This window comes from Henckelia pumila, chromosome 2, assembly GCF_033568475.1.
Source record: "Henckelia pumila isolate YLH828 chromosome 2, ASM3356847v2, whole genome shotgun sequence".
NCBI classification, from domain to species: domain Eukaryota; kingdom Viridiplantae; phylum Streptophyta; class Magnoliopsida; order Lamiales; family Gesneriaceae; genus Henckelia; species Henckelia pumila.
In genome coordinates, this window is record NC_133121.1 from 162,526,646 (window position 1) to 162,541,420 (window position 14,775).

Genomic DNA, 14,775 nt, shown 5'->3' on the forward strand with positions numbered 1-14,775 from the left:
ATACTGGATCAATATGCTCATGTATGCAACATAGAGTCATGACATATTGTATATAAAGACATATAAAACATGCAATCACATAATACATGCATACTCAATCTGGATATCTCAAATAATACTTCCGTGCCTTACTAAGGAAGATCCTAGAAGCTTTCCTCTAGTTCCAAGCATACCATGCAGCACTACAATACATAAATACCATGCATTATCTAGCATGCCAAACATCACCTATCATGCTCTAAAAGCCTTAATTAAACTATAGCATACTCCCTATTTACTATAAGGATCCAGAGCTATACCTTCGGTCGTCGTCAGCCCGCTGATGTCGAATTCCCCAGAGCTTGGGCACAGCCTTGCTATGACCCCTGGACACCTCTCTAAAGCTCCGCCGCCTGGCCACCACTACGGACACTTTCCGTTATATAAAAACTAATACCTACTCCAACTCTTAAAATAAGAGTACCCAAAAGCTCTTAAAATCGAGCTAACATGGGCTGAGGATAGGTTAAATTGCATTTCAAATGAGAGCCCTCGAATCCCTATTTATAGGGTACGATCGGACGGTCCGATCATCATGTCTGGCCACGTGCCGTGATCTCATTGACACTTGTCCCGCCAACACATCGAACGCTCTGTTCCCAGATCGGACGCTCTAATCCCATATCCGACGCTCCAATCTCCGCCACGTGTTAGCTCCAACTTGACACCTCATCGGATGCTCCGATCCTAGAACGGACGGTCCAATCCTGTCCGAGTACATTTTGCATTTTAGTCCCTTAATTAATTCCTTAATCATGTTTAAGTCCCTTAATCTTGTAAAGTGGTACCGGGCTACTACAGAAAACCTATCATAGATAGAACACTGCTTAGTCAAAGACGTCATGGTATGTAGTACGCTGGACCGTCGCATAAATAGGTACTCCCATACCATTAATCCCGTGGATATAACCGGATCCAAAACTATGGTATCCATCCACAAAGTATCATGGGACTGAGCGACCCCTCTATGGGTTATCTCGATGAAAAGTACAGGCTCAACATGCCAATGCATGCAGCATAATATCCGTGACATAATAAATGCATATATAATCAATGCCACATAAAACATGCAATCATAGAATAAGAATACTCAACCAGTGTATCTCAGATAGTACGTTTGTACCTCAAATCATGCAACTCAAGCAACCTATCCACCCGGGTACTCAAGTTCAAGTCTATAAGCGTATATTCACTATATAAATTATATCTCACTAAAAGCCTTAACTAGACTAACAGGTACTCACATAATCTAATCTGAGTCTAGTATTATACTTGCATCCATCATTAGCCCCCTGATGGCTATAGTCCCACAACTTGGGCACAACTCCGCTACGATCCTAGTAGCACCTTGCCACTCCTTGGCCTGCGAGAAGAACACCTAAAATCCCTAAAAACCGGACTCGAAGTAGAGATAGAGAAAAGAAGATGGTGAAAATGAAGAGGGGCTCTCGGCCTCTATATATAGACCAGAGATCGGATGGTCCGATCCCAAGTTCGGATCGTCAAATCTCCCCCAATCAACCCCATCCGAACACGTGTCCCATTATCCTGACAGCTGGTTGCCGACAGAGTTCGGATGGTCCGATCCCAAGTTCGGATCGTCTTAACTACCTATGCTTCTGAATTCAATCGTAGCCTCCGAACTGATTGGATCGTCCGATCTTTTATTCGGATCGTCCGAACTCCTACAGCTATAAAATCAAATCTTGATTTTATCTTATCTTATCCAATGGAGATCGGATCGTCCGTACTAACCCCTTCTGAAATCGAAATTACCTTCCAAACCCGCCAAGATCGGATCCTCCAATCCATGGGTTCGGATCCTCCGATACACCTGAGAATTTGGACCTCTCTGGGCCATTTTCGAGTGTTCTGAATCTATTTTCCAACTCCTTATACTCATTAAGAAATTCCTTAATCATGTTTTAACCATTATAAACATTCTTAGTCTTTATTATTACTAGAATGGAAATCGGGTTACTACATTCTCCCTACCTTAAGAGATTTCGTCCTTGAAATCAGGTCTTCGTCAAATTTGAGAATGTATTCTCAACAAGATTCTCGAAACCGCTGATCAATACTTGATCTAAACCATAGGAAAGTCTAGCCTCTAACACCAAAAATGTCCCGTAGGAAACAACACTATCCGTCCATGCTGTATTACAGCAGTACTTAGTACTTGAACTTAGAACTTAATCCAGTTTCAACCCTACACACCTCTGTTAAAGTATCGAAACTGGTGTTGGAACCATTCTCCAGTCAAGCATCTACCGACTGAAATTCCATGATACTTTGAAAAATGTGTAGTCCAAACTAACGAACAAGTTATCCCAAATTCCCATGTCCGACCATAGATACAAAATCCATTTTTACTACCATATAATTTACTTTAATTTATTACCGAGTAGTTGAATACAGTCTCTCTAGCATTGCACTAATGCTTCCCAAATTTGATTCAAATTCTAGCACCTTCTACGATCCGAGTTATAATCATCGCTGGTCTAGCCAATCAAAACTCACTCATCAAACTTCCTAATCACATGGAAGAATTCAAGTAACAGTCTAATCACCCAAAACCCGAGCAGATACACAAGACTAATTTTATCCTTCAATCACCATAACTCACATGAATATTTCTATCAAATCGCACTAAGCAAAATCTTGAAATCCCAATGAATCGAATCTCCCTAAATCTTATGACAATCTCATCGCACCATCAAGCAATACCTTGCATCCTTACCGATCCCAACTCATCGGCAGTTGATCAAGATAATTGATACAACACTATATCAAGATTCCTCTTATATCTAATTTATACCCCAAGTAATCAATGGTGGTGTCGTCTAAGACAGTACCAAAATCACGTTGTCAGTTCGTTCAACACTATGACTATCAACACCGTCAAAAAATAGTGTCATAATTCGATAACACGATTAGTTCTTCTAACCAATGCAATTTACAAATTTCATCTAGTCACAATTTAACTTTGTAAAACAACCTGATTCCTTGAAACTCCTTTATGTAATTCATGTTCATCTATTATCTATTACTACTAAATAGATAGACTCGATACAACTCCATTGTATCACTTTTCTGATCTGTCACTGATTCTGATATCTCCAGTGCAAATTTATGGTTTGAAATGTCTACAATCCTTCCTATTGGCTTACCATGCCAAACTCTTATCCCGGAGTCAAAATCTCCGAATAAACCATTTCCTAGAAAACATAACCGAGTTGTCCTTACTACTATAGGCTAAATCCTTATGCCCCAGAAATAACTATTGTCGCGAGAATGACAAGGACTTCGCCAGGTCCTTCGCGATATGGCAACATCATTGTTTTCGTCCACTTGTTTACTCTGTATAGAAACTTTTCATGCTCAACTCCTGAAAACTAAAATCTCGAATCTCGAAATCTATTGGATACTCCTGTTGGTTATTACTACTTCTGGCACTAAAAGTTAGAATCTAATGGTTACACCATTCTCAATACTTGATACACAATACAACAAAAAAAGGGCAATAAAAACCTTTGTAATTGACTGTGTTGTAAAAAAGCATGCCCAACGACAACGGTTTTAAATCCGTTGTCATTTATAACCTACGACAACGGTTGTTCACCGTTGTTGTTTGAGTGAAAAACCGTTGTCTTTGAGCATTTTTTTTTTAAATAAGAGGACCTTCAACAACAGTTTTACACTACCTACGACAACGGTGATTATCCGTTGTCGGTTTTTAAAAAAAATTAAAAAAATTAATATAAAAATGTTCAATATTATAAATAATTCAAAATTTAAAATTTCTAAAATAAAATTCAATATACAATTCTGAATAAAATTTCTCGCTGCCTCAACCTCATCTATATTACAAGGGGAATCGGTAATGATCTATATATTCCCATTCTCTCTTCCATCTACTATTGTCGTCGGCGAACCTATCACCATTTTTCTTCAACTTTATCCTATCTGCTTCAACCTCATCTCTATTACCTGAAAGTGTTGACATGTTAATGAACGAACATTCATCATCTTGTTTGTAAAGTAAAACTATAAAAATATCTCACATATTTGTCTGCAAAAGAAAAATGTGATACTAATTTCATGTGTGTCCATGGAAGACAAGAAAATGCAGTAGGCGTCAACTTTTAAGAAATGAATGGTATGTTCAGAATCCATAATATAACTGGAAACAATTGGCCTAGACCAGAAAGCAAAGGATATAACAAGCAATGTTTTTTAGATATCCACGATTTTGAGGTTCCACATTGTCGAGTTCAACAGGAATACTGCTTTTGGCATCAAGGGAATGCATTGTGCTTCTATGTATCTCACAATAGAAAACAAGCACATGGAAATTTCATTATGTGAAACAATTCAAAACTCACTCCCTTTAGGGTAGGAACTTGTGTTTAGGCTATTCATTTGGAAGTCAATGTGGGATTTTGAAAAGATGCCGAATAGAGTTCAATCATATGCTTTCACGTACGCCATTCGTTTTCATTAAGGCTCAAAGAGGGTAGTAGGTGATAAAACATATTAAAAGGTAGCTTGAAAGACTCAAACGGTTCAAAAATCACCTAAATCTAAGTCACAGATTACCCGTATTTTGCCTCGAAGGGTGTCAGAACAAGTTCTAAACAAATCTCAATTCACAATCAAATCATATGAACTAATCAGTGCAAGAACAAATAATCATCAAAAGTAATCAATGATTCCCAACAAATTTCAAAAAGTATACCAAATGTACTCATATAATTTCATGTAAGCTCAACAGGGCAACTAGGGATAAACCTTACTCAATGAAAATAGGCCCAAACAACAAATAATGTCTTAATCATATCCATGTTTTCACGTTTTTAGCCCAAAATCAAGTGAAAATCACAGAATATATAGGCAATTATTCATTCAATTAGCTTCCCCAGTCTTGAAATGGTCAGACAGACAGATATTCATGGACATCAGTTAAGGTAAAAAAATTTCATCATTGGCCACGCTTTTTCATTTCTTTCTTGACTCAAATAACTACTCCGCTCAACCTAAACACAACAACTAACAAACTCAAACTATACATAACCAAATCAAAACAAAAAAAAAATCAACAATAAAGCACTAAACCATCAATTCTCAACAAAAACAACTCAGAACATAAAAAAACAAACAAACAACTCACGACCTTTCGACCACTTATCAACGAAATCAATTCCACAAAATGATTCCCCACCCAAAATTAATACAATAATTGTCCCAATGATTTAACAAGAAAGAACAAGGGACTTGTACCTCAGGAAATGATCGTCAGTGGTTTTCGCCATCCTCATCATCGAACGCAGGGTGATGCTCAAGAGAACCAATATGATGGGGGCACTGTGGATGGGGAGGAAACGGGTGGGTAGAACTCGTAGCATCCAAAAACTGGTGGGCCAATGCCACGGTAAAATCCATCATAAAGTTCATGAACACCCCAGACGTCTGCTAAAATGTCTGCAGTTCTTGCCTTTGCTGATGCACGTCCTTCTTCAGATAGGTAACGCGATCGGTTTTAGTACAAGGAGCAGCAAGACGTGGTGGGGAGACTAGCCGGGAAGCCGCTCGTTCATTGAATTCACGCCTTACTGTTTGTTCTCGTTGTTCATACTTTGGGATCATTTGGAACGGAGTCGAACAACTAATAGTGGCCCGGGGCTTCAACAATTCCTCATTATTGCTCCATTGGACTCCAGCCTTTGCACAAAGGTCAGTAATAAGATAAGGTAAGGAGAGAATACCGCTCATATGGCCAGCTACCACATTAGAAATCGTCTCCTGAAAAATTTGGCCCAAATCTATCGTCTTTCCAACAAGAATGCAATACACCAGAATAGCCCTTTCTCTTGTAACCTCGATCATGATCCGTGGGTTTCAACCGGGCACAAACAAAAGAGTACCACTACTTCGCATCGGGTACCAAATCAGTTTTCTTCAATAGAGAAGGTACATTGTCATGGCCCAAATTCCACTTAAGAGAAAAGAAAAGAAAACAACACAAAATGTGTTGATTATGGAGAAGAAAATGAAGTGAGTAAGAGATGAGGAGATGAAATTTTAAGAACATTCTTAACTTACTCCCTTCTTTAAATTGTTATCCTTTGTTTGTAGCCATGAGCCAGGCCTTATATTATAAACTTAGAAATCTTATTGATCAGGTCACAGTTGCCCAATATGCTAGGGGAGAAGGGTACGAGAATTAAGCCTATGGACTATCAAGAAACATTTTAAATGAATGTGAAAATTTAATCAAAATATGCACACACATATTTTGTTTTATTAAGCCATTGATGAGCGTTTTTGATTGAAATATGAAATCTTTGAACCATTTTTAACTTGAAAAGTCCTCATGATCTATGAATGTATGAATTGAACTTGGATGAAGGTGTTTTGGAACATGAGTTGCGGGATTTGTGAGTTTATGCGATCAACCAGTTTTATGATTATATTTTTAGTGTTAGTAGGTTGGATGAGATTGGATTTAAATTTTTAAAATAATTGCTGAGGCCATTGTTTTATAGTATTTTTTGATTATTCTTGTTGATGTTTGGTTGTTGATATGGTAAGTATGAGTTTTTGGAGTTTTATGTTGATTTAGTTTTGCTCGAAAATAGCAAACATTTATCTACGAACGAGGTTTAAGAATTTTTAAGGAGATTAATGTCCATTATGAAGATTTCGATTAAAAATGATTGTTTATTTAAAGTTTAAAGTTAAATTGGTTTTTGGTGCAAATTATTTAAAGTTGAGCTTGGTAGACAAGTTTTAAAATATTTGAGGGAGAAAGTTTAAAAGTCAGTATTTTTATTTAATGAGTCAGTCCAACCAATTAGATTTATTATTAGGGGTTAGAGTTCAGTTGTGGAGAAATCATCTCCCTCCTGGCCGCCAACCCCATCCCCTTTCTCCCCCAATTTTCAAAAGTTGCACCTGTGGAGTTTTGGTGAAAATATCATTCGACGATCCATTCGTAGCAAGGCTAGATCGAGCTCCTGAGGTACCGATTACTCCTTACCAAGAATAAAGACAAGTTTTAAACACTTTTGAAACCACCAATCGAGAATATATGTATTTTGATATGAAAAAGATGTATGTTGATGTGTAAATTAGGTATATTGCATTGATTCTATGAGTTTTGATGAGCATGATGTAGAACTGTGAAACATGCATTGTTCTTGATGTTTTGGTTAGAGATTTTTGAGAAAGATGTTAAAGATTTTTGAGAAAAGATGTTTGAATATGATTTTTTTTTATCTATGTATTTTTAGTTTAAAGCTTTTGAAGTTATGGTATTCATGAGTGAATCCTTTCAAGTTTTGAAGAATTTTCATATGGAAAATCAAGGTTTCAACAAACGAATATTTCGTGTAAATATTTTTGAGGTTTAATTTGACGAAAAATATGTGTGAATATGAGAATTTTGGTGTGTGTATTTTGAATGAAAATTGTAGATGTAAATATTTTAAAGATGGATGTTTTTGGGTAAATCCTTTTCGAGATTTTGAAGTTTTTCATGTATTTGATCATTGAGTGAGTGAGTAACTTTGAAAAGGGATCCAAAAAGACCGAAAAAGAGCAAAAGAATCGAGTTTTGCACCCTGCGCGCCGCTGCCTGCGTACCGCAGTTTTGAGCGCCCCTGGCCTGCACTGGGGGCAGCGCTGGGGCGCCAACTTTTGGGCACCCCAACACCCACTGTAGCACAGGGGCGCCATTTTCTGTTCCCCTGCACGGGTAAATCTGCCCAAAATTATTTTTACACCATTTTTAAATCCTAAATTCATGTTTATGATATTTTAAAATGTTTTAAGTAGTTTTAAGATGTCCTATGCAAAAAGTTTTGAGTTTTAATGTCAAGAACAGAAAAAAAAGGACTCACGTAGACCGGTCTAGTTATGTAATACATAATATGCTAGTATGTTCTCACAAAAGTTATGTTCATTATGAAAGCATGAAATTTTATGAACGTAAATATGATGTTCTCATTTTTATTTAATTAGCACGCATGATTATTAAGCACGAAAGAATTTTAAGAGTATGACATGATAAGTTTCAATTTATTTTCATGTTCATAATGACATGATGATTTTAAGATATTTTTAAGTATGTTTCATGAACGATAAGAAGTTTTATGATGCAAATATTTTATGATGAGTATGATGAAGTTATGAGAAATTTTATGAATAAAAAGTTATGACGACGATGTTATGATGATGATGCTTATGAAGAGAAAGAATGATGAAGTTTACAAAGTTATGATGTTGAATGACGTAATGTATAAATGAAACATTTTGACATGTATATGACTTTATGGTGGCATTACGAGACTAAAATGACGAGAATGAGAGGATTGGCTCCCTGGGATGAGCTCCGGGGAAGACCTTTCCAAATACGTGCTCAAGAGATAGAGGAATTGGCTCCCTGAGATGAGCTCCGAAGATGACCTTTTCAAACACGTGCTCAAGAGAATGTGGAACTGGCACCCTGGGATGAGCTCCGGGGATTACCATTCCAAAATATGTGCTCATAACGACGGTTGCCACAAATGCATGTATTTCATCACCATAAATTGAAGTTTACTTTTATGTTATTTATTGCATGATGTTTATGTTCAAATGTTGTACGTCCAAATCATGATGATTTTTAATATGTAATAGCTATGTAACGTATATTTCTTGCTGAGTCTTTAGACTCACTATACTAGATTGGTGTAATTAGATTTGAGATGTTTAAAAATTTTGGTAGAAAGGGTGAAGAGTCCAAGAGGCGAAGACATTGCATGACACGACTGTTTGAACCTCTAACGTTTTAAGGTGAAATGTTTTGCATATGTTTATTTTCTTTTGTTATTATCTTATTTTATGCACAACCCTTAAAAGTCAGTTTTAAGAAAAAAGATTAGATTTAGTATTTTTTGTATGACAGCCTCGGGACAATGGATTTTAATGCTTTTAAGTTTTTAAATGATGCAAATGTTTTATGATGAGTATGATGAAGTTATGAGAAATTTTATGAAGAAAAAGTTATGACGACGATGTTATGATGATGATGCTTATGAAGAGAAAGAATGATGAAGTTTACAAAGTTATGATGTTGAATGACGTAATGTATGAATGAAACATTTTGATGTGTATATGACTTTATGGTGGCATTACGAGACTAAAATGACGAGAATGAGAGGATTGGCTCCCTGGGATGAGCTCCGGGGAAGACCTTTCCAAATACGTGCTCAAGAGATAGAGGAATTGGCTCCCTGAGATGAGCTCCGGAGATGACCTTTTCAAACACGTGCTCAAGAGAATGTGGAACTGGCACCCTGGGATGAGCTCCGGGGATTAACATTCCAAAATATGTGCTCATAACGACGGTTGCCACAAATGCATGTATTTCATCACCATAAATTGAAGTTTACTTTTATGTTATTTATTGCATGATGTTTATGTTCAAATGCTGTACGTCCAAATCATGATGATTTTTAATATGTAATAGCTATGTAACGTATATTTCTTACTGAGTCTTTAAACTCAATATACTAGATTGATGTAATTAGATTTGAGATGTTTAAAAATTTTGGTAGAAAGGGTGAAAAGTCCAAGAGGCGAAGACATTGCATGACACGACTGTTCGAACCTCTAACGTTTTAAGGTGAAATGTTTTGCATATGTTTATTTTCTTTTGTTATTATCTTATTTTATGCACAACCCTTAAAAGTCAGTTTTAAGAAAAAAGATTAGATTTAGTATTTTTTGTATGATAGCCTCGGGACGATGGATTTTAATGCTTTTAAGTTTTTAACATTTATGTTGTTTAGCTCGGTATGATAGTTTTATTCTTGGTACCACGAAGGTTTTAAAAGTTTCTGCACCGTGTTTATTTTTATTAAAACTCATAGTTCACCTACTTTCTTAAGATTTGAAATATCGGTTCAGGATTGCTTTGTAAGTAATAGTTTTTGGCGTACCCGTATAAGAGCCGGTCATTGTCCGTAGGGTTGCATCCTTGTTTCAAATATTTTCTGCACGTTAGAGTCATTTAGAATTTTAAGTGTTATTTACATATATTTTAATTTCAATCGATTATTTGAACCTGTAAACGAGATGCATGTCCTGCACTTTTATATTTAAAAAATTTTCCCACATTTTTTCGCATAAATATTCTTGTAAATGTATAAAAATACGGGACGTCACACTCTTATAGAATCTACAAAAGTTTAGTCGATTGAATATCTGTGGATTTTTAAAGCCTACAAAAGTAATTAAAAGTTATCAAATCTCCTATATTAAATACACACCTGTTAGAATTGAAGAGCCCTATAACTACGGAAAAAAAATCCCCTTTTTATTAAAAAAAAATGACCTAGAATATCATAAAATTTTCTTATTTTGTGCATATATTATATATATAGATACTTTTTTTTTTCTTGTGAATTTTGATCATGTCATATGTATGGACACTTTTTGTTCTTCTTGTGAATTTTTATCATGTCATATGTATGGACACTTTTTCTTCTTGTTGTGAATTTTGATCATGGTGTGTGTAAGCATTAAACCTTAAATCAACCCTACATATGCCGCTATTCTTGAACGTCTTCAAAAGTAAGAAGTCCATTTGTTGCAAATAATAAATATGAACTTCTAATTGTTGAATATTAAGAAGTCAATTTTGAATATTAAGAAATCCCATTTGTTATAATTAATTAATGAAAGGATTTGTTGTCGTGACAGAAGAAAGACGTGTGTAATTTTAATTAGGTGGTGTTGTCAACACCAATTAGGACCACACCAAAATCAAACTAAGTATGCAGAATCTTAATATCAACCCTCTACAAGTTGTGTTGCAATTACTTAATGAAAAGGCCGCCTTCTCCTCGAGAATTTCCTACAAATATCTGAACTGAGAAATCTCCCATTTTTGTAGTTTATTATTAATCGAGTAACCATGTTTCTTCTTCTGGTTGTACTTTCTTTCTCAATATTTTTCCTTTTCAATCTCTTCAAACACAAGAAAACTGGCCTACTCCCACCGGGCCCGAAAGGACTTCCGATAATCGGAAACCTGCATCAGTTCGATCCCGCCCGTCCACACTTGTGCCTCTATGATTTTGCAAAGAAGTATGGCCCTCTCATGTCGATGAAATTCGGCTGTCGAGGCGCCGTCGTGGTTTCTTCCGCAAGAGTAGCCAAACTAGCCCTGAAAAACAATGACAAGGCACTCTCAGGGAGGCCACATCTTATTTGCTTAAAGAAAGTAACTTACAATGGCTCAGATATTACGGCGTCTTCCTACAATGAAACTTGGAGGGAAATGAGAAAAATGGGCCTCCTCCATCTGTTTGGCGCTAAGCAGGTGATCTCATTTCGACCCGTTCGAGAAGACGAAGTTTCTAGCATGATCGGAGACATGATCAAGAAGTCCAATTCCAATGAGTTGATAAACTTGAGCCGGGCCACGTTCTTGCTCACTAACGGCTTTATATGCAGAGCCGCATTCGGGAAGAAGTACGACCATGAAGAAAAAAGAAGTTTCAATGAGCTTTTCAAAGAAACTCAAGCAGTGTTAGCAGGGTTCTTCGTGGGCGATTATTTTCCTTCATTGGGTTGGATTGACAAATTAAGTGGGATGAATTCTAGACTAGACAACATTTTCAGGGATTTGGATATGTTCTGTCAACAACTTGTAGATGAACATCTTGATCCAAAGAGGCCTAAATCGATGAACGACGACATTCTTGATCTGTTGATTAGGTTGAAACAAGACGAAGCCTCTCCGGTTCATCTTGAATGGGACAACATCAAGGGAGTCCTCGTCGTATGAATCAATTCTATATATTCAATTGTGAAATTATCCTAATTAGATGGAAAAAAGATGTTGACTTTTTTTTTAATTATTGTTTGATTACACAGGATATATTTATAGCTGGAACAGATACAAGTGCAGCGCTGATTATTTGGGCCATGACGGCTTTGATGAAGACACCCCACGCAATGAAGAAAGCACAAGAAGAAGTCCGAAACTTGGTCGGAAACAAAGGCACCGTGGATGAAGATGATGTCCCAAATCTTACTTATTTGAAAGCAATCATCAAAGAAACATTAAGATTGTTTCCTCCGGCTCCGCTTTCGGTCCCAAGGGAAACCATAGAAAGATGCAGCATAGATGGATACGAAATCCCACCAAAAACCACAGTTTATGTGAATCTTCACGCAATCGGGTTAGACCCCGAATACTGGGAAAATCCCACGGAATTCAACCCAGATAGATTCTTGGACAGTACTATAGATTACAGAGGACAAGATTTCGGGTTGCTCCCGTTCGGATCAGGTCGAAGAGGATGTCCTGGAATCAATCTGGGAATCGCAATCGTGGAGCTGGCACTTGCCAATCTTCTTTACGCATTTGACTGGGAGTTGCCGAATGGAATGAATAAAGAAGACATAGACATGGAGGCATCGCCTGGACTTAGTCCTGGCAAGAAAAATGATCTCTGCCTTTTTGGCAGATGCCATGTTTGAATGTAGTAAAATCATGTGAGTCGTAATAGTTAAAGGTTTTTATATAATATGATTTTTGCATATACAATAAGATGCTATAAAGCTTTGTAGCATAACAAAATAAATATTGTGTCAGAATAACGTCTTGGTATCAGTAATTTTTTAGTAAAAAATTCTGTCTCCGTTATCGTTCTCGATATATACGATGTTTAGTGATTTTGCTCATAATTGAGTTTTTTTTTTCATTTATTTTTACTCTTTTAATTAATTTGGTCCTTTGCAAATTTAGTTAACTGTCAATGTTATTATGATATTAGACGGAGGCATAAATTTGGGTTAGGTTTGTCGGATGAGATCGTCTCACCACACAATTTAAACGAGTTAGGTTGAAATTTTTTCAACCCAAATAAAGGCGGGCTTAGACGTGAAATCCCGCGGCGGGCCTAGAGAAAAAAAATTTAATTTTTTTTATTTTATGGCGATATATGTAGTTTTTTTAATGAAAGTTGTGAATTTTTTCGTATTAATTACTTTATATAAAATTTACACGAGTAAAATCAATAATTAAAAATTTTATTAATATGTTTCTATTAATATTTATTTATGAAATAAAATTTATATTTAATTATAATGTTTATTATTTTTATTTTTATTTGTAGTGTGTCAACCCGCGGGTCGACCCGCTTAACCCGCAACCCACCTTGGGTTGGATTGCGTTTGTGGATCTTCGGCTTGCCATCGGCCCGCCAAACGGTGGGTTTTTGGTGGGCCGATCAGACCCGCCATGAGTTAGCTCGTTTGACAGCTCTAAATTTAGACACATTAGCATCACGTCAATGTCATACCAACGTCTCGCTCGAGCGCATGTTTCTGCCGCTCGAGCGAGGTAGTTTTATCGAGAAAAAAACACACTCGGTTTGTTAGTGTGTGTTCGGTATTTTATTGTTATTTTGATATATTTGGCCTATTTTTTTAGTGTTTTAAGTTTACTAGGAAATTTTTAAGTTATATTTTTTTGATATCTTTGCAATATCATGCATTATGTTTTATTTTGAAATTGTAAACTATAAATACATTATTATTATTCATTAATAATAGTTTTTCAGATTTATGCATATTTTGCTTGAAATTGTCTCAAGAATTTTATTGAAGCTTTGGCTTTGTTCAAAATCAAACTTATCAAAGTTCTAAACTTTGTGGCATTTGTCAATTGATCTTCATTGAAGATTATCAGATACAAGTTATCTGAAGGTTTTCATAGAATTCAATTGTTCTGTAATTTCTGTTTTTAATCGTTCATCGATGAAAGGTGAAAATTCAAATTCTATCTTTTATAATTATTTTTCGCGAGTTTATAATTGTCTTAAAAATATCGTAAAATTCAATTGAGTCTTGTTTTAATTGATCTGAGGGCACGAATTGGATTCTCTTCGTGTTTTCTTTTCATTAATCAACCAGATTCATATGATTTGGCATCAGAGAACAGTTTTCTTTGAGACAAGTAAGTATTTGTTCTTATTTGTTCTTCGTTCTTCATCTAAATCTATTCTTCGTCATTTAGTCTTCGTTGTTTCTTTCTTGTCGTCCAAGTTTCGTATCTTGTGCTACAAGCTATTTCAAAAAAAAAAATAATTTAGAGAAGCAAAATAACTTGTGGCAATCTTTCCAGTTTTATATCTTCGTTCATCCTTGGGTGCAAATCTAGTTGATTATTCCTAGAATTCTTTTCACTTGTGTTTTTGGTCAATCTTTCGTGAAGCCAATTTTTTGGCGTCTACAAGTTTTTAACTTGAGGGTTTGATCTTTACTCCACAAAGCAAAGCCTAACATATATTTGAGTGGAAAAAAAAATTAGAGTGTAGAGTGATTCGTTTGGAGTGACTTGTAAGAACTTGGGTGAGGAATATTTTTATTACTAACTTTTTTCTTGCTGGTGCAATGTCTTATAGAAAATTTGATAAAGGAGTAGGGGATGGTTCGAACCTAGATTTTTCTATGGTTTAAATGGATGATGAGAAAGGCGGTTAAGGATGTGTTTAAGCCAATACAAAAGAAAATGAGTAAGTTGGAGGATGACTATGATGTTGGTAGAGATGAAGAAAGTAGTAGGAGAGATTATGGGAATAGAAGAGAGAGAAAAATTGATGGGTTTAACGATGTTTATAGGCATGATGAGTTGTCCACATGGAGGTCGAATGTAGAAGAGGAGGTCATGACTAAGCC

General features: G+C 36.0%; 1 protein-coding gene across 1 annotated transcript; it reads left to right on the plus strand.

The window, feature by feature from the left end:
• The first annotated feature begins 10,873 nt into the window (after positions 1–10,873).
• On the plus strand, positions 10,874–12,780 carry LOC140883154 (strychnine-11-hydroxylase-like). The gene is made up of 2 exons (XM_073289515.1): positions 10,874–11,869; positions 11,965–12,780. The coding sequence occupies exons 1-2, from the start codon at positions 11,000–11,002 to the stop codon at positions 12,571–12,573; spliced, it is 1,479 nt and encodes a 492-aa protein (XP_073145616.1). The 5' UTR covers positions 10,874–10,999; the 3' UTR covers positions 12,574–12,780.
• Positions 12,781–14,775: the final 1,995 nt, after the last annotated feature.